At 42.3% G+C, this 22,157-nt stretch overlaps 1 protein-coding gene across 31 annotated transcripts in view; it reads right to left on the bottom strand.

The window, feature by feature from the left end:
• Window positions 1-22,157, bottom strand: part of KCNMA1 (potassium calcium-activated channel subfamily M alpha 1) — a 683,907-nt gene that overhangs the window by 184,245 nt on the left and 477,505 nt on the right. For all 31 annotated transcript variants that reach the window (XM_036222528.1, XM_036222530.1, XM_036222529.1 and 28 more), the window contains exons 10-14: window positions 20,227-20,337; window positions 17,618-17,723; window positions 15,830-15,912; window positions 12,199-12,268; window positions 6,102-6,257 (exon numbers count right to left, since the gene is read on the bottom strand). In XM_036222528.1, coding sequence (XP_036078421.1) covers window positions 6,102-6,257; window positions 12,199-12,268; window positions 15,830-15,912; window positions 17,618-17,723; window positions 20,227-20,337 — 526 coding nt within the window. The remainder of the gene's footprint in view (window positions 1-6,101; window positions 6,258-12,198; window positions 12,269-15,829; window positions 15,913-17,617; window positions 17,724-20,226; window positions 20,338-22,157) is intronic.

The raw sequence follows: 22,157 nt of genomic DNA, 5'->3' as shown, positions 1-22,157 counted from the left end.
GAAAGACAAAGCTGGAGAGTAGATAAGGATTTGGATGAATGGGGCATGGAGGAGAAAGTGATGCATATTTTAAAAATGCAATTCTGATATCTTTTCGCATGGAAACTTTATTCACCCCAGGAAGCCAAGGAGAACATCTAGCTCCTTCCTAGAAGATATGGTGAATTAGCGTATCTAATCCCTGTAGGGGCCTTCAGAAGCCCCAAAGAAATTTCAGTTTAGTCACTTTCTTCTTGATTTTCCTGTATTTGCCAGGAAAACTGCAAATGAAGCACTCCCTTATTAGAGATGTGCCATCTTCATAGACTGAAGAACTCAATATTGTGGAGACGTCAATTTTCCCCCAAGAGAGCCCAGAAACAGACCCACACATACACTATCATCTGGCACTAAAACAAAACAAAACAAAACAAAACAAAACAAAACAAACAAAACAAAACAAAAAAATGGGCTCCTGGGGTACTGGTAAAGTCCAATTTCTTATTTTGGGTCCTGGTTACACGGGAGTGTTGGATTTGTGAATACTTAAAAAGCTGTCCATTTACTAAATGTACACTTTTAGGTTTGTATCTTATACTTCAATTAAAAGTTTGCTTTTAATGCCTTTTTAAAAATGCAATTCTAATGTTTTAGAGAAATATCTCACTGAGAAATTAACACTGAGCAAAGACATGAGGATTTGATGGAGGGAAGCCAAGCGAGCTACCTAGGGGAGGAACATTCCACCCAGAGGGAATAACAAACACAGCTCCCCTAGACCAGCCAGAAGGAGTGTGGCTGACATAAGGAGCAGAAGAGCACTTAGAAGGTGAGGCTGGTGAGGTAACGGAAACCTGACTGCTTAGGACATATAGATGTTTGCAAGGACTTTATTCTGGTAATATGTGATGCCATGGAGAGATTTATGCAGGGAGTGACACGATTTGATATATGCTTCAGAAGAATTGTTCTGGATGCTTTATCGAAGACAGACAGGAGGGAAGGGAAAGATAAGGTCAGAGCTTGGAGATCAGTTAGATAGCTGGTAGAATATTCTAGGAGATAAGAGGATGGTGGTTTGGAACTCACAGTAGGAATGGAAGTGGTGAGAAGTGTTCAGATGCGGGGCATATTTTGAAAGTTGAACCAAGATGATTTCCTGCTGAACTGAATGTGGTTCGCAAGAAAAAGAAGGGTGTCAAAAATGACTCCAAAGTTTTTAGTCTAAGCAATGGGCAGGATGGCATTGCCAATAGTGCAATGAGAGAATGGGTTAATGGTCAAAGAACAGAAATTCTATTCTGAATATGTTAAGTCTGAGATGAGATGAGACATTCAAATAGAGACGTTGAGTAGCAGTTGAATATATGATACTGGGTTTAGGGGAGAGGTTCTGGATGAAGATATCAATGTAGGTGTCATCTATGTATCTAGAAGCTGTGAGAATGAGATTGCCAAGGAATTGAGTATAACTGTACTGGGAGCCACTCTCCCTCGGTTGAGGGATATCTGCAGAAGTCCACTGTCAGGACACTATCTATGATTAGGGTGACACTGTCCATGGGTATAAAATATGCAACAGCTTTCATCTCACTATGTAATTCACATCACGTGTGTTCACTTTGCCAGACAAACCTTCTACCCCGGCACCGTTAGTGTTCCCTACTGGAAGTAGAAAGCCACCTTGATATCAGCCTTATCAGTTTGAATCCTGGCTGTAAATCACTCACCTCTTCCACTCTACACAGAGTTGAGACCAGCTTCTAGTTTGCTTCCCTCACCTGGATGAACACCTCTGGTCTGCAGAGCTTATACCCACCAGCCAATAAAAATTGCTTGTTGTCTCCCACAAGCACCTACCTAAGGCAATTAACTTTACCCCCACCCCCAAATACAACAATTCATTCTTGGGAGTTTAATTAATTCCCCCACCTACAGGATGGGGCAAAACCCACAGGATGCAAACATGTGCCCATGTACCCCAATCCAAAAAGAAGCTTCCTGAAACTTATCAGTGCCTCCTGGCCATAAGGATGACAGTCTGATTAGCACACTGCCTAGAATATGGTAGGTGCCCAAGAATCTCTATTGATTCAGTACTTGCCATAAAATTAACTACAGAAAGCTAAGATTTGTGCTAAGATGATGGCACTAGCTAAGGTTCCCTCTTATCACTGATCATATTTCCTCTTGGTTTACCCAATGATGAACATGGAACCAATTCGCCTGGGTTCGAAAAACTGAGTTTATCATTTCAATTTTATGTCCTCACGCAGGTTACTGAAATTCTCTCAACCCACAGTGTCTGCCACTGTAAAGTGAGGTTAATAATAGTACCAAGTTTGGGTAGGGTCATTGCAAGAATTAAATGAGGTAATGCATATAAAGCACTTAGCACAGAGCTTGGCACATAGTTAGGGCCTAGTATATTTCTGCTATTATTAAAGATTCTAATAGCTCCTAAACCACATTTTTATATATGCATATATACAAACACATATGCACATAAACATAACCCAAAATCAAGGTATTAAAAATGATTCCCTTGGCTACAATTATTGCTAAGATTATGTATTATTGAAAGTTTATCTCAGCATGGTAATAACAATACTGAACAAATAGTTTTTATGTTCAGTAAAGTCCACCTCAGCCAAGATACGATCAGAATAACATGGGCCTGCGGTCTCCAGGAGGCCCATGTTATTCCGATTGTATCTTGGCTGAGGTGTAACTGAGGAGGTACTGTGGCAATGGCAAATAGGCTAAATAAGTTTATTGTCTTGGTCTTTACAGAAGATATTAGAAAGATTCTCTCTTGAACCTGACAGACGAGTAGTAGGAGTTCAGATAGTGGTAAATGAATAGCATGTTCCAGGCCTGGCTGATAATGCAGATGTTGATAAGTTACAGGAACCAGAATATTTGCCTTCACTCCTGAAAGGAAGTCAAGGGCAAAACTAGGTGCTGCTGGACAAAATGCTTAACCTGTCATTAGCAATAAGCCACCAGGCCAAAGGAACCCTGAGTAGCCACCTGAGTCTTTTTCATAAAAGTATTGGATAGAAAGTTAGCATGAATTTGTTAAATAAATCCCAGCGTACCAGCACACACCCTATAGAGCACTTGAAGGTTAAGTGGAAAAAAATAAGAGCAAATAGCCAGAAAAAAAAGTCTTCAATAGTAGTTAGAAAACTTAAAAAATTAATTACCACCAAAGATGTGGGTTAAAAATATAGATTCCCAAAATTGTAGAGCAATTCAAAGGTAATATATCCAATATAGACAGGATCTACGCTTTCTGGGGCAATGACTCAGGGTCCTTGGGTGAAGATGTTCGAAAATGACATTGCCGAGGGGACGAGCAAGAGCTCCCCTATCTTTCCTGGTACCTGCGAGCTGGGTGTCTTTTGTAACTGCTACGCACCTGTAGTCCATCTCTCATTTGTTAAGCTTTCTCACCCTCACTTTCAGTCTTGGCTCTAAAAGTCTGGTAAATAGTCACTTCTTCTGCCTATGATATGTCATCACTGTTTCAGTCTTGTTCCCTTTTTTTCTTCTTTCAGTAAGGACAGAATACAGGGTATTCTGCCAAACCAAGAATCAGACACTGTACCTGCCTAGGGCAAGGGGCAGGGTGAGCTCATACTCCACCTTTGGCTTCCAGAAACGCTAAATCTTCTCAAGGGATCAAATGCTGCCAAAGCCCCATCCCCTCTCTTTCCATCTTAATAGGCCTGCCTGTCCCCACGGAAGTGCTGATGATTTCTCTGCCATAGGACATGGGAGACCCTGGGGAAGGAAGTAATGTCGTAAACAATAATCCATTTATAGAGCTCCTTTTCCATCTACCCCCAAATAAAAATAAGTGAAGGCTTTGTAACCCCTGGAATGGTCCAAAGAGAGCGTCATTATGGTGTTTACTATGACCTAAAAGAGACAAAGATCTGGAATTTGGAGGGTAAGTAAGTACACAGAGACGACACTACAGAATTCCAACACAAAAGACCACCTAAATGTCATAAGGCCATAGGCAGAGTGCTACCTCCAAACATGCAGGAGCTGGCCCCAGACAGAAATAACACAGTAACATAATCCCAAGAGAGAAATGTCTTTTCAGTTATACCAGGGCCAGCCATGACTCTCCCACAGGCTTTCCTAAATAGGAACTTAACGGTGGGGTTAGTTGGTCTGGAGGGGACATCCTTGGCTGCAGAAGTGAGGCCCTTCAAGGTCTTGAGGGAAGTGGGACAGAAGTTCTTTCTCCCTGCTGGTAATAACACTGAAGTATCAGCATCACATCCATTTTATTAATTTCCCTGACAGGCAGCTCTGGTTTCCATGCAGGCACCACAAAATCAAAACATACGCATGTCAAGTATCCTGTGTGTGGTGGGGCCCTGCCAAGGCCATGTCACATCAATATGAGGAAGCTGAGCCCAAGTCCTCAGACCATGTGCCTGTCCTGCAGGCAATTCCCTGCTGGAACAAATCACTAGGGCTCAGCTGAATGAGCCAGAGGAGCCCTCTTGGTGACAGTCCTTTATCCTGGGTCTGGGCCCCTCATGTTGAATATAAGAGCCCTGGAAGACACAAGCCTACATCTGGCTTTTGGATGTGTCTCTAAGAACAGCCACATGGACCTCACTGCCACTTCCATTTTGCCTGCACTCGGTTTCATCCAGGCAGGGGAATAGAAGCCTGGATTAAAGAAGCCACTAGGAGGAATACAATGTCCTTATATGTGAGCTGAGTCTGAGCCTGGAGTTCAGTGAAGCTGACGTCTTTGGGCACACAGTGACTATGAAATTTTTTTCAATCAAAGTATCCATTGCTGAAGTTACCGAAGGGGCTCCAAAACAATTTGTTCTCTTACATAATATTAAGTATAAATTGGTTAAATAATGTAAATTAGGTGGGTACGATAGGTAAAGACCTAGAAAAATCTGGGGCTAATGTGCTCTCAGTCACACAACTTGTGGAGGCCCAGAATGAGTTAGTCCGTCATTTGCATCCCCATCCTCCCCACCCATCCCTCTCACCGCATCCAGTGCCATTTCCTTAGCTCCACCAAAGACCTTACTCCTGGCAGTGGGTATATCTTTGATTTCAGAGCCTCCGTTCTTTTCTGCAGGACCTCCTGGTGACTCACTATTTTCCCCCACATCAGTCTCTACTAATTCAGGAAGGGGAATGTGAATAAATGAATAAAAGGAAAGGGAATGTAAGACCAGATTCTCAGCTAATGGCCACCAATACCAAATCAGAAAGACCCAAACTAGGTAGGTTTTACTGCCCTGGTTTGCCATCTAGACTGCCTAAGCTGGGAAGAATCTAAGGATAAGGACAAGTATTATCATCATCCTGCACAAGAGCCCTCTTAGTAGGAGCCTGGAACCTCAACCCAATGTCCTGGAACATGCCTATCTTGGCCTCTGAGGAAAGAGGTGGCTCTTCTTTTGTCTGAGCTGGTGGAGCAGGGAGAGGCCACTTTAGAGTGGTGGCCCAGTCAGCTCCGTGGGGTGAACCAGCTGACAAGAAGATGAACATATCCAGACCGCCTGTCTCGCGGTATAAAGGGCGCCGCTGCCGAGGACTCAGTTCATCGTTTCACTCTCCATTCAAATAACCGTAGCATGTCAGCCCTGCTGGCCTCCTTGATTGTGCAGAAATAAATAAATGAATTATGTTGTTGGGGTTTGGGCTTCGGCACAAACACATGGTCTGCATTTATCCACACAGTGAGAGGTCCACCAGCCACTTGATGTAAAAGAGCAAAATGGTAATTCTTTTCTTTAGGCGCTCTGGTGCCATATGGAATGTATATAAATCATATTTTTGTTTTAACAGCGGAGGCTTTGTTGATAGATAAACATGTGGTTTATCTAAAAAAAGAGAGGATTGTGCTTTGAACAATCATTTAATGGCCGTGGATGTGCCAAATAAAAATAAAAACATAATTTTGAAAGAAGTTGGCCTCTTGCCCAAATCTGTAACAAGGAATTTCTCCTTAACCAAAGTGGTCAAAGCTCGTCGATCTGTTTTGAGTTTAAGCTGTGCTCTCTACTCAACCCCATGACAAATTGAATCCGGGGCTAATGTGCTCTAATAGGACAAGACATTACCTTTATGAATGACCTCATGGAGAAGAGGTTGGCGAGCATGGTGGAGAGGCCCTGAGCCAGGCAGCTCTGGGCGATGAACCCCAGCTTCAGCTCTGCGAGGCAGATTGCATCATCACCCTCTTTCCAATTCCAGCTCGGGATGTTTAGCAGATGGGCCTGTGGAAAGAAAAACAGGTATGAGAATTTATTTTGTTAAATGTTCAATTGTTTCAAATCTCCTCTGGGAAATGTAGCATTGCCCAATCGCTCAGGGTCATCCAGACTCGCCTTTTCTTTCCCTTGCCTGGGTCTGGTGTTTGGTGTATACTCAATTCCTCTCTTCATCGGGCTTCATTCAGTCTCTCCAGAACATTGCTTCTGCACTTACCAAGCCCAAGTCCTCCCCTCCAGTCTGTCCTTTAGCCAAATAAGAGTCCAGAGAGAAATTTGTGAGACACATCAGCCCATGCTACCAGGACGTCTGGTTAGACTGTTCATAAGTTGGCTCCTCAAATAGACTCTAAGACTGTCAGATGCCTATGTACTTTAGATTTCTTTTTTATCTTCCTTCCCAGTACTCCAGATCAGTGGCTACCAACCTTGAGCGGGCATCAGAATAACCTAAAGGGTTTGAAAGAACACATTGCTGGCTCCTCCCCTACTTTCTGATTCAGTGGATATGGGATAAGGCTGGACAATTTGCAGTTCTAACAAGTTCAAGGTGATACTTAGCTGCTGAACTGGGGACCACACTTTGAGAGGAGCCCTAATTAGTCATGCAAATCACAATGTAGACATGTTGCAGTCTCTTGCAGATGACTCGATCCTATTCAATGGTTAGGTCAGGTGCTGAGATAAGGGCCCAGAGGCAAGCTCGTCCAAGAATTTCTAAGTGGTATGAAGCAGAGAGTCATAGATGATACACTGGATAAAAGAATCAAGATTCAAAAAGTTCTTCAGAGTTGGAAAAATGGGCAAAAACTAACCAGAAAATGTCTAAAAGGCCTTAATGTCAGGTAGAGCATTTAGGTTAAGAAAAATTAATTTATATAAATTCAAAATGAGAAGACCTAACTTGGCAGCAGATACGAGAAGAAAGAAAAGAAAAAAAATAACAAAAAAAAAAACCTTTAATGTGAGGGTAACTAAAACCCAAAGAGAGGCCAACTGTGCGACAAATTATAGAGAAAGCCAATGCTTGCTTGTTAGAAATGGTCTCCAGATCATGGAAAATGAATGTTTCATTCTGTTGTGAACTGGTCATGCAAGTTCCAGAGTACTTGACCCAGTTGTAACAGTCAAATTTAAGAAAGAAAGCTAATAATCTGAATAACTTCCAGAGAAAAATGGCAAGCACAAAGAGAGATGTGGGTTCTGGAAAACATCTTTTGAGCAACAGTTAGGAGAGCCAGCAGTGTTTGGCCTGAAGAAGGCCCATGCCTTCACAGACATGGTAGGGTTACCTCTGAATACCTAGGTGCTGCTTTGATGAAGAGAGATGATTAAGTCTGTCTTGCTTTGTTCCGGGGGCCAGAATTAGAAGTGACTGGAGTATACATTAGAAGAAAGCAGTTTTTTTGGCTTGTTTTATAAAGGAGCTTTCTATGGATGTAATTTGTCAAACAAACAGAGGGTGCCTCCAAAAATGCAGCCTTTGTCCCTAAAACTCAGTAAGTATTTCTCCAAGTCTCAATAGAAAGACCTTTTGCTTTGTATAAGAGGTTGAGTGAGAGAACCCTCTAGGTTCCCACTAATATCAAGATGCTATGGCCCTGAAATTACTATTTTTCTCCATGTATCAGCAAACACAAGGAGCCCCAGGGAAGTTTCCTTTCACTTTCAGGACAATGTACTAGGAGACAAAGGACTCCTTGTGGAAACAAAGGGTCAGTCCAGTAGCTCCATCCTCTGCTTTCAAAAATACTACTCATGTGAAATTCCTTCTTGTGAAATCCAGTTCTGTGACAATCTTATGAGTCCTAACATGGCAGAGTTCACTTATGGGAGAAATGACTGTATCCCTCCTGATGAGAGCACAATTAAAATAATCCTTGTGTGTGGGCTGTAGCACACGGCCATTTCTGATAAGCTGAGTATCAGAGACCTTCTCCACATTGTCTACTCAACTAGTCCTGTCTTTTATCCCCTTTCTCTCCCTTCTCTTCGCTGGGTTAAGAAGGCCACATTCTCCTCTACTTCACTGGCATCTTAGAAAACAATATATCAGTCTACATGAAGAAAAATTCATTTGCATTAACATCACCTGAGAAGAATGAGGAGAAATTAAATCTAAGTAATGAACAATGAAATCATTAAGTGTGAGAGGAGATTTGAGTGGTCCAAGTCCCATAGAGAGCCAGCACATAACTTTTAGTGCATTTTCAAACAATAAACAAAATCTTTTTGAAAATCTCTCATATTCGCATGTGCCACCCAGGGTATGAAGTCCAGGCTTTTAGGCCTAGAGTCCCTCATGTCTCCACCATTTCTCAGGCTTCCACTGCCTCCTTTTTAGGACCCTATATCTTCTTCAATTGCAAGGCAGGGAGCCACGAGGGATGTGCCAGAGGCTAGGACCAGGGACTTCTATGTGGGTAAAGCAAAGAGAGAAGATTGACTTGGGAGCTTAAATTCTCTGTCTCTGGCAATGTGTCCTTTTTCATTTGAGGACAATATGGGTCCAGTAGAAATTACCGCATGGGAGTAGAAAGGTAAGTCCTTTCTTACCTAGAGAATCGGATCTGCTTAGGAGGCTCTAGCAGGAGTGGGATTCCTTATTTCTGCTACTGGGCCATTCCTCATGTCGAGAAAAAGGAATATGAAAATAGGCTGTCCTGGGAGACCAGGAGAGATGAATCCCAGTTCCATCTCTCACTACACAGGCAACTGTAGGGAAGCCGCCATGAGGAACAATGAGGGTCACCTCAGAGAAAATACTTTAACACTACTGCCCAAGTGTAGGTAGCTAGAGTGAGAAAATGCAAAGAACTTGCATCTCCATTGGGCCATTAGGATTTGGCTTCCAGTTCAGAGACAAAGACAGTTTGCTGGGGGAAAAAATCCAGTAATAGCTAAATCATCAGGAACAATATTTTTCCAAGATGTCATAAATCATTCTTTCATGAAAGAGATTCAATTCATTTACACTCAAATCAGAAAGTGTCCTGCATCATATTCTTTCCATGCTCAGAGATGGTTAGGCTGAGAATGTTTCTCTCCCTGAATTCTAATGATATTAAACAGACCCACTTTGGAGAATACCAATCTTTCTATAAGGCCTACTCTGAGGAACCACAGTTTGGTTCAAGCAGCTGTGGACCTATTTAAAGAGAAGGTGGCAGTTGGCAGTTAGGTGTCTTAGCTCACTGGCTGCCAAGTGACTATGAGCTGTACCCACTGGAGCTGTTCTGTCTGAGATACAGCTTAGACCCCTGGTCTGAAGTCACATTGGGATGCTATACTGCACAGATGGTCAAATGAGAACTAAATGAGATCATGGATGTCAAAACACTTTTAAAACCATAAAATATGACACAAATGTCTGGGATTATTATGATGATAAACTCAGAACCAGTTCTACATGGAGAGAAAGCAGCTTCCCTATACCCCTCTAGGTCCTAGAATACTACCACCATTAGGCCAAGGAGATTGAAATTCTTTATACTTTATGTCTGGTATCCAATTATAGAATTAATTATCACTTAGAATATGCCAACAGTGACATAATTTTATGCACACATACCACATTCTTTCCTAAAAGCGAGTTTTAATGGGTGGAGATCTCTGGGTGAAGAAGAATTGCCAAGAGAGGCAGAAAAATAATATTGTAAGGGAAGAGAGAGAAAATCATACTAAGAGGTAGGTAAGAGGACCTTAGGAAACAGAAAAAAAAAACTGTAAAGCAATGTCAAGAATGTCTATTTTCAATTCTATAAGGAATGTGATGACTAATAATGACCAGTGGACTTCCTGTTCTTCCTCTAGAAGAGAGAAACGAAATGACAAAGAAAATGCCCTGTGTCAAGTCACTCTGTCCCTTGCACCCTTACTAATCTTACAGAGGCAAAGTCTCATAAGTCCTTTTTGCCCAATTCTAAAACCAAAATAGATTAGGGTTGTCCTAAATAAAATGTGTTTTAAGCAAATCATCATGGATAATTGATTGATGTTTCATCATTGTTTCTGAATAACTGCAATGCAGAGATTTATAAAAGACATCCAGCTTGCTATGATCATGTGAATACTGACCAGGTGCCATCTGGATCCTAAGTCTGTTGAGCTACTTTGAGTTTGACAAGAATCACATAGCAGAAATCCTCCTTAATTTCTTGAAGATGCTACATCAACACTCGTTGGAAGGAGAAAAAAAGGACCTGACATCCCTTTCTAAACATACAACATTAATTTTCCTATTCTATGTAAATTCAGCCAAAAATCTAAACAATAGCTTAAAGAACTCCCACACTAAATGAAATTTCAAATCACAAATGAAAGAAGGAAAGTTCGTTGCCTCAGGAGCTGTCACCAGCCATAGCCTTGCTAATAAAATTAAATCTCCACCTACAGGTACTGCTGTCATGAACTACTCCAAACTGATGCTTGTGAGTTACCAATATCCTCACTTCGTCTCTGTAGTGTTCTTGAGTTTTCCAGAGATGAACAGGACAATGTGACCTTGGGTGCCCACCACCAAACCCACTGGCAGAAAGTGGAGTGCAACACTTTCTGCAATGGAAGCACCTGCCGAGGGTTGGACAACAGTTGGCAATGGATGGCAGACCCGAGTGGTAGGCCAGTCACCGACAGCAGGCTCTACTCAACGACAGCCTCTGATGGGCCTCTACACAGCACAAAATGGGACAGCACTTGCCAGCAATTAAGAAATAATAGCATGGCACTGGAGCATCTGGCAGAACGGGTCTTCTCTGGGTCACCTGACTGCCCACATTTCAGGGAATATGGCCTATAAGATGAGACACGCTCTCACTCATAACCCAGCAGGGAGTTATTCTGTTCAGACAGGACACCTGGTTCCAGGTACTGAGCAGTCTCCATTTTTAAGCCTCATTAAGGGGATAACTGGTTCCATATCAGACGGAGAAAGGTGCCACCTTCCCTCCCCCAAAGCTGTTTTCCTGGAAGTTTAATGACCGTTTGAATGAAGGCGCATCGCCTTTGAGAGACAGGACTGGGAAAAACAGAAACTCCAATGTTTGTATTTTTTCCAATCCCTCTTATAAACTATACTGCTAGGAAAATTCCTTTATGTTTAATCTCTAAGAAGCCAACTATCTTCCTGAATTCAACTATGTAATTTTCATCTTGAATTTGAGAATGCCATGTTCTGCATTCTCCACCCAATGTGTGTTCCATTCCTCCAAGTTCACCTGTTCTCAGAAACATCCTGTCACTTGCCTGGGAGATGCTCTATACCTAAATCCTTGAGGGCCAAAATAGGAATTCTCCTTCACTATATACCTGGGGGATTATGGAGCATCAGACAGAGTGCCAATACATAGTACATATGAAGTAAATACCAACTAAAGAAATGAGTGCAGCACATAAAAATAGAAGTTCTTGAAATAGTATCTAAGAGTGCAACAATATTTCTAAACTTAGGGGACCTATAGATCAGTGGTCCCCAACCCTTTTGGCACCAGGAACCAGTGCTCCTATGAGAATCTAATGCCTGACGATCTGAGGTGGAGCTGAGACCAGTGATGCTAGCGCTTGGGAGCGGCTGAAAATACAGATGAAGCTTTTCTCACTTGCCTGCTGCTCACCTCCTGCTGTGTGGCCCAGTTCCTAACGGGCTGTGGACCTGATACCTGTCCGTGGCCCAGGATCTGGGGACTCCTGCTCTAGATGGTCACTGAATGAATAAATCAGTATGTGAAGGAGTCTCCTTCCAGTGACCAATTGCAAACAAGGTGTGTGGACTAAAAAAATGTCCCAAGGGTGTTTTTACCCACCACACTCTTTATCCGGGTCTTTGGATTGCATTGTTGTGTACGCACGTGTGTATGTAGGCATGGACATGCATGTGTATGGCTGTGTGGTGAGGGAGAAGAGACTGGACTCACATCCTTGAGCCTGGGACAGGCTTTCACTGTCCTACCTTGTTGTGATACTGCAGCATCTGAGTGATGATTCTTATCTTCGGATGGTAGTTCTTTATGGAGATTACTCTGAAAAAGAAAAAAACCAAAGCTGAGACTGGGTTTGCCTTACCCTTGGAGTCTGATGGGAAGATTAATTTGATTATATCCAAAAGGAGTGGATGTGGGGCCAGCAGCCAGGGCCATCCTGAGGGGTTGCAGGCACTGAGCCAAGTTAAACTGTGTTTCCACCCCCATGCTCCATGGTAGTGTGAAAAAGAAACCATAAAACATCCACAGACTGTGTCCTGGGCATAAAAGAAGAGTGCCCTGGTGATGGTATGTGACATGTGTGTACTGGAGTGGGGGACCCTAAAGCAGGGGTCAGGGCTTTTTGCCTACACAGGCATCTTTATAAAGGAAGCAAGCTCATTCATGGAGCCAAGTAAGGTGTGCAATCTCATATACCCTGGGGATGAACCTAGAAACAATTTGCTCTGAGTCCGATTCTCCAAGTTAACAACTTAAGGCAACAATGACAAATCAAACAAGCAGCCTGACAAATGATTCTAATTGTCACACATATGACCACTCACAGAAATAATTTCTAAGCAGGGCTCTTAGGATGGGATCAATGACTAGCTAACGGCATCTAAATGACGACTTTGACTGTGGTTGGAGAAAAGGGGCAAGGCCTTTCAGAAGTCAGGAAAAATGCCCCTAAACTGCACTCAGTCCATACTCAGTATTATCCACTGCTTGGCCTCCAACCCTCACTTCTGCTCCCTGTGATGACTGCTGTGCTAAAAGGGGAGGGGTAGGGGGCAGAGGAATAGAAACACCTGGACTCCAGTCTCAGCTATTGCACTAACGAATGGGTGACCTTCAGGAAATCCCTGGTCTCTCTGTGACTGTTTCCTCATCTGGACACTGGCGGCAACAGTACCTGCTTTATTTATTTCACAGGCTTGGTATGAGCAGCAAATGAAAGACCAGATGTGAAAATGCTTTGAAATCATTAAAAGCTCTTTCCATGTCTAAGTTATGGTTTTTGTCATTACCAACTCTGTTAGAGGTGACATTGTACATTTCCTTCTGTGACAAGGAAGACTAAAGAATTGAATTCCACAGAAAGGCCCACCTCCTAAGCCTAATCAGAAATGCAAGTGCATTTATTATGACTAACCCTACAAATGTCCCACCAAGAAATGCTATGCTTCATTCCTTTTTGTACAAAGACGGAGAGAAAGCAGCCAGGGAGCAGCTCTGTCTGAAAAGCTACAACTTGTGAATTTAGGAAATGGATCATACATAAGCCTCTCCTGAACAAATTCACTCTGGGCTTTTGCACTTGAAGGATTTCATTTTATTTTTGAAAAAGGGTTGTGTTGGCCCATACTTATAACTCAAGGACTCTGAGCCTCTGTCAGTCCTCTGAATTCAGTTCACAGCATCAGCCAGTTTTCTGCATTAGCTCATTTCAAATGGATCTTTGACATTTTAATTTCAAACAGGGCAGATTGGTCTCATTAAACTAAGGAGGAAGGAGGATTATACAAATAAGGGAAAGACAGAGCCCATTTTTAACCCTGAGCCTCCCATTTCCTTTTGCTGCCTGAGCTTTAGTTCTAATTCCAGTTAATGGATGGCTTAATTACATTTCTGATACTACCTTTGTTCAGTCATTTTTATGCCTTGGCATCATGCCAATCACCCTGGTAACCTATATGTGTTCATATTAACTCTATCGTAGTCAAGGCTTACATAAAATATTGTGATTAAAAGAAATGCCCATTTCAAATCTATTATCATTTCAATTATTCACTTTTGGGGGTAAAAAAAAGGCAGTGCCAGCCTCAAACTTCTCACTGGATCCACACATTAAGCTTCATCTTCTGTTTTGTTGTTGTTGTTGTTGTTGTTTGTTTGTTTGTTGTTTGAGATTTTAAAGCTAATGAAGCCCAGTTCCTTAAAGTCTACATTTTAATCACTTCAAATAACACAAAACCATGGTGAAGGACAGAAATCCTAGTTCAAGGAAAAGGCCAACTGGTCCCCCTGAAGCTGAAGCTGTTGTAGCCATTTTCAGCTGTGGCCAGTTAGGGGATGGACCCAGGTGGGGAAGCGTGCCACTTCCACCATGACTCTGCAGGCTGGCAAGCCCAATGCTTACAAGAGTTCATACATCAACTTCCTTAAAACAACTTCACTAAGCATATTGTCAAAGAAAAGCTTTTGGAAAGAGAACATTGCACCAGATGTCACTTGCCAGATACAAGGAACAGATGCTGAGGGGAAGACTTGCTCATCCGAAACGCACAGAGGAATTCTTCCCCCACCTCATTGATGGGAAAGCTCATGTCACTTGGGGCCACTGATTAAAAGCAAAGAAAGGAGATGCAAGCACTATGATGATGCAAAGGCAACTTCCCAACCTTCCACCTCAGTAAATTCCCGGGACACAGTAAACCAAGCTGCAGGAAGAGGGGAACTTTTGTCTAGACCCAAAGGATGGCTGTTCACAATTAGGCAAGTTCCTGGGAATATAGTGGGAGTGAAATGTTTTCTCTTAGTTCATCTCTTCTCCAGAAGGTTCTCTTTATTATTCCCTCATAGCTCTCTTAACTATTCTGCAATTTATGCTTCAGGAAAGAGAAATCTAAAAGGGCTTTAACTACCTGGAGCAAAATAACTTAACTCTTTAGCCATTTCACAATCATAAAATAGATGTCTGCAATATGGGTCTATGAAAAGAACAAAAACAGAACAGTTTTCTTCTGAAAGAGTAAGGAATAGGAATTGTGCTGAGAATGGCCTTAGACAGGCCCAGCCTATTTGCAGAAAAGACAATGGGCAGTGTTCTCTGAAGAGCACTGTCCCAGGAGATGTTCTCCAAAAACAGAAAAGGGAAGGTGTAGTCAAATTGGTTTGATAAATTCTCTATGGATCATTATCTTAGAAATTCATATTAGTATTAAAAGTATTGAAAACAATTTCAGTAAGAAAACTATTTCACTTTGGGAAACTAGTTGAAACAAGCTAATTGGTGAACCAACTCCTCTTTATGGGTAATATTAATCAATGTGCTATAGACGTACTTGAGAAGCTCTAACACGGGGCTTCTCGACCTGGGCACTACTGATATTTTAGGCCAGATAATCTTCTGCTTTCAGGAGCTGTCCTGTGCATCGTAGGATGTTGAACAGCATCCCTAGCCTCTACGTACCAGAATTGAGCAGCGCTGTCCCTTAGTTATGACAACCAAGAACATCTCTGGATGTTCAAAATGTCCCCCGAGAGACAAAATCACCCCCAGTTAAGATATCTCAGGTCCATTCACCATTAGGAAATATAGTACCTTATTTTAGGACTGTGCCCATTTAAATTTCTTTCCTTTTTTGGTCCTGTCTTAAGGATCTCAGACTCAAAACCCAAGAGCTCCCTTCTTCTAAGGATGAGCTTCCTGTTGACAATGCCTTATGTCATCGCCCTCCACATTCACCACAGCCTCAGCTCCCTTGGACCTATGCAGGTGGTGAGTTGTAGGGTGACTTATGGAAGATATAGACTCTACAGAGGACCCAAAGGGTAGCAAGTGAGTCACAGAGTACTAAGGCCAGAACCTTCCCCAGCCGGCCTCCCGAAGGTTACCTCATGATGTTGGAGGCATCTTCAGCATCAGGGTCAGCGCAGTACTTATTGGCAAGGATGAGGCATGCATCTGCTGACTCTATCTAAGACACGAAAAGGAAAATCACAGAACACAAACATATAAATAGCCATGCTTGATGGCAGTCTCTGCCTATTGACAGCTCTTGGGGAACCTGGTTCTTTGCAAGTAAATAAAAAAAATAAGAATCCTGAGAGATTTTAGTTTTTGTCAAAAGTGTAGGTTGCAAGTTCGTGTTACAAAATAAACAATTCATCTTGTTACCGTTGGAGGGTAAAACATGTACCTTGGTAATTACACTATTCATTTTACATAGTCTCTTACTTGTGAGCTTTCCAGATTTCTTTAAATAACAATTAATTAAGCCTTTCAGTCCCTTCCCACCTCCTTTCCCCACCATCTGCATCATCATCCTAATTTTCTCAGGTAAGAAATGGAGTTAGGTAGGCTAAGCCCCTTCCCTCAGGTTACCATGTTACATAGTTGTTGGGGATTCAGTAATTTAGCCTCTAAAGTCTTTCATCTAACCTTTTTCACATTTTAACTGGGGAATAAGAGGAAATGAGAGCCCTGAATCATATAACGGCTCAGTTACTATTTAATATTCAATTAGTATTTAGATATTCAAAAGACAACAAATCTATGTGTATGAAATGATGTATTACAGATGATCTCAAAATACGACCTACTGACTTATCTAAACATGAGCCAAAAAAGATTTATTCCCTTGAGGGGATCATGAGTTGTACTAATAATGGCTTACATCTAAATTAGGTCCATGAACAATAACCATTTTCTCCAAGTTCTTATAAGATTTCACATTAGCCATAACTTGGATCATGTCTGGGTAATGTTAAGATTAACTGGACCCTATAAGCATAAGAATTCTCATGCTGGCTCCGGCCTGCAACCTGACATACTTGGTATGTTGTACTTTACTGACCATTCCTACATTTGGTGGGAGGGTATGGTTTCCTACGTGGTGTGTCAAGAATTGTCTCTGGTTTTCTTTAATAAGCCAAAGAAGTGACTCAAATTATTTTGGCTTATTCATGTTTGCCAATTACATTATTTACTGCATTATGTGATGACCACAGTTAGCGTTAGATGTCAGTGGATTCAGAATTTTAACCTATACTCACTGGCAAGCAAATATTGAGCATGCTTTCAAAATCAATATAAAATGAACAAAGTAGCAAATGCCTTTTTGCTTGATCCTTTTCCCTTATAAACCTCATATTCTAGATAGAAAGACTAACCCATACACATATCTGCATGTTTAGTTTTACACCTTTAGTCTTTGATGGGGGAAAAAAAGAAAGCTCAAAATATTTTATGGCTTGGTGAAATTTTATGTTATCCTTCATGTTCCTTTCTGATGTAAATATTAGATTTCAGATCTACACTGAGTCCAATTTAAGTACTCAAGGTGGGAATAACTTAGATTATTATGTCGTATATGAGACTATTGAGTTCATATAACTTGTCTGCTTCTCTTAGCAGTGCTGATGTTGAGGGAACTAGCAAAATGAGTTTCATGTTATGACTAGTCCAAGTAGAAGTTTACAGGTAACAGTCTACCAGGTGCCAGCAGAACAAAGTCCTGGGAGCAGTGAAATGGTGATGTCAAGGTTGGTGGTATCTGACTTAATCTCATTCGGGGCTTGGAGGTGAACCTTATCTGTCCTGGGAAGCATGTCTCATCACCACAGAGTTAGGTACCCCCCTCTTACATGGAATGAAAGCAGAAGTCACTTCTCCCTTCTTACCTTGACTCTTGCAAGATCATGTGGATTGAGGACTGAACCCTGATAAAATTCCACCTGAGTAAAATGTCGTTTGAACAGAGCTTCAAGCTCCAGGTTAGGGGAAATGCTGTGCAGAGAGAAGAAACAGCCATTAATTAGACATACCCAGGTGTTTCAGCCTCCATGGCCTCCTTTCTCTTGGATTTCCACATAGGGAGACCTGAGAAGAGACTTTGGCTTTGAAAGCAGCTCGTTTCTTGTCATAAATAAAAGGCTTGCACCTGAGAGAAGTAAAACTCTAGCTCAACTGAAAACCATACCAAGGTAAAATGAAGAGGCTCACAACCTTCACAAAGTCTGAGGCCTGTGAGGTGAAATGTCTTTGACTTCATCATGAATGGAATCCCTATTTTACGACTAGAGAAACTCAGGCTGTGACATCAGGGATTAGCCAAAGGTCCCCCTGGCAGAGCCTCCTGCTGTTCCCTCCACCAAAAGCCTTTTCTCTACTTTTTCACTGCAAGGACTCCTCATCCTCTGGTGCCTGAATCAAAAACATTTCACCTCTGAGCAGCCACAAAGAGTTCATTTACCCTCGGTATTTTTTTTTTTTTTACTCACACGTGTGTATACTGCTCATCATTCTTAATTCTGAGCCATAAAGACATATTCCCCACTGGAGAACAAAGATTAAAATATTGATTGACCTACTCATTCATTTGTTAATCCTGAGATGAAAAATATCTACTCTCTATATGGTACTAGGCACTGGGAGATGATATTTAGTTAGAAGCTACTAGGTGCCAAGGACTATGTTAATCAATACTTGACTAACATTTATTAAGTACCTAGTAATAATAATAATTGTTAATGTTTTCAGGATTTACTATGTGGCAGACACCATTCTAAACACTCGACAAGTATTAATTGATTTAAACCTCAAAACAACCCTAGAAGAAGGTATGGTATTAAAACAAAGCTTTGAGAGGTTAATTAACTGGGCTATGTACTATGATGCTGACACAGGTTAATCCCAGTAATGAAAATTTTAGTAGCCGACCTGTTAATTCAGACTAAAGCTATGGGTAATGGAAGAGCTACCTGTGCAAATCTGACCAGTCTTCCAGATTCACTGCAAATCATGCTTCTTTCATGAAGAATGCCTTAGCAATACAAGAAGTGGTGGTCTCACCCTGATACAGATGCCACATGTGATTCTGCCTCTTGATTAAACTGACTTCAGTCAGTTAATACAAGGTCAACATTGTTCTCTAATTGTTGCACACGTGCTCAGCTTAAAATGTCCAACCTATATGAGAGCGGAACCTACATACTATATTTCTCTTGAACCTGCCAAAAGGCTCAGCAGAAAACAGGCCCCACTGCTGATAATCGCACTGAATGGATCCGTGGGTTCTACTCCTGAGCCTATGGCCTGGCTGATCTTTTCAGGACTTGCTGAGAAGAAAAATGTCAGTACTCAAACATGGCGGCCAGTTTGCTATTCTATGAACAATGCCCAAAGGAGAGATGCACAGATGGCAGCTTATAGAGAAGTCACCTATAAGCTCCCAGAGCAGGACTGAGTCCTGGGTGGTCACCCTCATATTGAGCCAACACCAATGTAAGCTTTGTCTCTCCGGCAGCTTAGGGCTATAGCGGGCCCCATGATGGCCCCATATCCATAAAGGAAGAAGATGGGGCAACCCAAATGAATATGCGTGAGTCCCCCAACTCTTCATCCCTGTGGCAGACTACCCTTTACCTCAAAGTAGATGAAGCAAAGCTTAAAATCTCAACATCATTGAGCAGAGGGGAGAGTGAGAGTTCTTGCTTTCCATACTTATAAAATAAACATAAGACCTACCTCCTGAATTGATAATGTGACCTAATCAGTTTTATCTTTCATGATAACAGCTAACATTTATTGAGCACTCACTGCATGCCTGATTCTACTCTACATACTCTACTTTACAGGAATTACTTCTTTTCATTCTCACAACAGCCCAAGATGACCTGTTATAGATGTAGTAACTGAGACCCAGAAAGCTTAAGTAACTTGTTCAGCAAATAATTGGTTAAATCAAGATTCAGATCGAGACACTGAGTCCAGGACACATACTTTTACTCCCTCTATTGATTAAAAGAGGGACTATATGCACAGTGACCAGCACAGTGTCCCTCAATGATGGTTTCTAGGAACCATAGTTATTATTATTTTATACTCTGCTTCCTTTTACGTTTGTGTGTTGCTTGGTCACTATGTCACTCCTGCACTCATAGAGTATCCCCACCATACAGTTAATCATTCCACACTAGACACTGTAGACACACCTGGATCACATAGATCTAGACAGCTGAGGAAATAGTGATGACATGTCCGACCTATAATGAACTCCACTGTTATTTTCCAGAATTGCCTCCACAGAGGCAGACACTGCTCTCATCACTATACTAGCATGTTGCTTCCCATTCCATTGGTCTTTATTGTCCTCTCCAGTGAGGCCAGCGGGATTCCTGGTTGAGCTGACTCTGCGCTGCCCCCACACCACCACTCCTGCACTTTGGTGTCCCTGTCAGTCTCTGGTTGGATGGAAGGTCTTGGTCTTCAAACAAATGGGGCCGCTTACTTGTGAAGAAAAACGATCTCCACGTTGACATCGTCCCGGTCCTTGTGCAGAAAGTCCTTCAGGAAGTTGGAAACACTCTCCAGAGTGATATGTCCACAGACCACAATGTGCCTGAACAGGAGAGGACGGTTAGCTGAGGCCGGCCCAGCAATGACCCAGGCACCCACCCCCAGCAAGACAGAGGAAGCGCACAGCTGCAGGAAAGCATTTATTGACTCCCAAGGCCTCAGTAAAAGCCCAGCACCCATCCCCAGACGGCTGTGAGGCAAAGCAGCGGCCCTGGCAGGTGCTCAGCAACTCCTTGACAGAAAAGGCATATGGCTTCTCACCTGATGCTGCACAAAATCCTATTAAAAGCCCAACCGTTTGGCCAAGTGGTTTTATGCATTTAACAATAAGTGACATTATGCTTGCGCTTAAATGCTGCATTATCAAGTCCCCTGCAGATTCATATCTCTCTCTTTCTGCCCACAAAGCGTCCTCCCGGGAGATTTACCGAATGAGTCTTGGTTTATGACATAGAGCTTATCAGGTAATGAGATAACAAATCTTGCTGAAACGATGATTTTGTGTGTAAGAAAGCGAACTTTTATCAGGGTGGCTAATGTGCGGCTTGACACGTTATGGGCTCTGCTGGCCATAAGCAGTAAAAAGGAAATTTTGCATTTTTCTGCCATAACTCCTCCGACAATGGGGGCATGCAACACTTTACAGTAAGTGAGCATTACTCAAAGCTAAATGGGGATGGGACGTCTATGGAATTGGAGATCATGCTGCAGATCTGCACATCCCCAGACAGCTGCCTCTTTGGGGTGCCAAGGATTTCTCTGAGATCCAAAGGAATTGACCTCAAGATGGGGAGAAGCTAGGAAGAGATGAGGCTGGCATTGTTCGCCATGTTCCAAGGTGGTTTGGACTTCTGTTTCTAAAGATGGGGGCTCCCCGTAAGGAGAGGAGCCCCTCTTACTGAACTGCTGGAATGACAGCCCCCCCACCCCAACATCTCTGGGCTCCTGGGCCAACCTATCTTTGACATCGAGCTATGCTGTGGCCACTTATATTGTCTACATGATGCTTAGTCAGGAGTAAGCACTTTGGTGCAAGAGTCAGCCCCAGGACCAAAAGTCAGGGAGTGACTATGAAGAGGAAACCCGCTAGCTTCTAGTAAAGAGACTGCAGCAATGGGCTCTGTCCAAGTCCCTGTGCCCCTCAGGCTGATAGTGACAGAGGCTGAATCCCTGGCTGGGCTTTAGGCATAGGCAGGTGGCAAACATGAAGCACAGTAATTTTGTGGGAAAATTTTTAAATGGCCAGGTCCCTTGCACTTCATAATTGCTCTGTGCACATTCTAATAAGGCAAAAAGCTCATTGGCTGGAGGCAGCTCATAATAGGAAGCAGTGATGATCACTTATGCAATGTTCCATTAGATGCCATTATAAGAGCTTGCCCTTTCGTTGTAATTTGGTGCTTGACTAAGTATGTGAGAATAATGCAGTAAACTCATTGGTGAAAGGATAATGATGCAGAACAAAGAGTAAATCAATAATACGCACGATGCAGTTAATAATATCACCATTATGGACTGTTATCGTTACGGTGCTACACTTAGCGATCGGGCAAGCAAAGGCCTTCACAGGGAGGGAAGAATGTCAACGGGCTACCTCAGAAGAGACATTTGAACATGATAACTTTTCTCTCTAGCCAGTGCCTGCTGGGTTGAGGGAGGTCCCTTAGCCACCCATCCAAATTTTATGCCCAAAACCCTTGTGACTAATTCCTTCCTGAAAAACATTGTATGTCAGAATACATGAAGTAATTAAACACTTATATTGCATACCTTTTTATCATGTCATACCTTAAAATGTTTCTGATGGCACATGTGTATTTCTATGGACAAAACAGGCCGCCGATGAATTTGTATGCTCTGAAT

Source organism: Rousettus aegyptiacus, unplaced genomic scaffold (genome assembly GCF_014176215.1).
Source record: "Rousettus aegyptiacus isolate mRouAeg1 unplaced genomic scaffold, mRouAeg1.p scaffold_m13_p_6, whole genome shotgun sequence".
In the NCBI taxonomy this organism is placed as follows: Eukaryota; Metazoa; Chordata; class Mammalia; order Chiroptera; family Pteropodidae; genus Rousettus; species Rousettus aegyptiacus.
The sequence above is the reverse complement of the archived record's forward strand: the minus strand, read 5'-3'. Positions and strand labels throughout refer to the sequence as shown.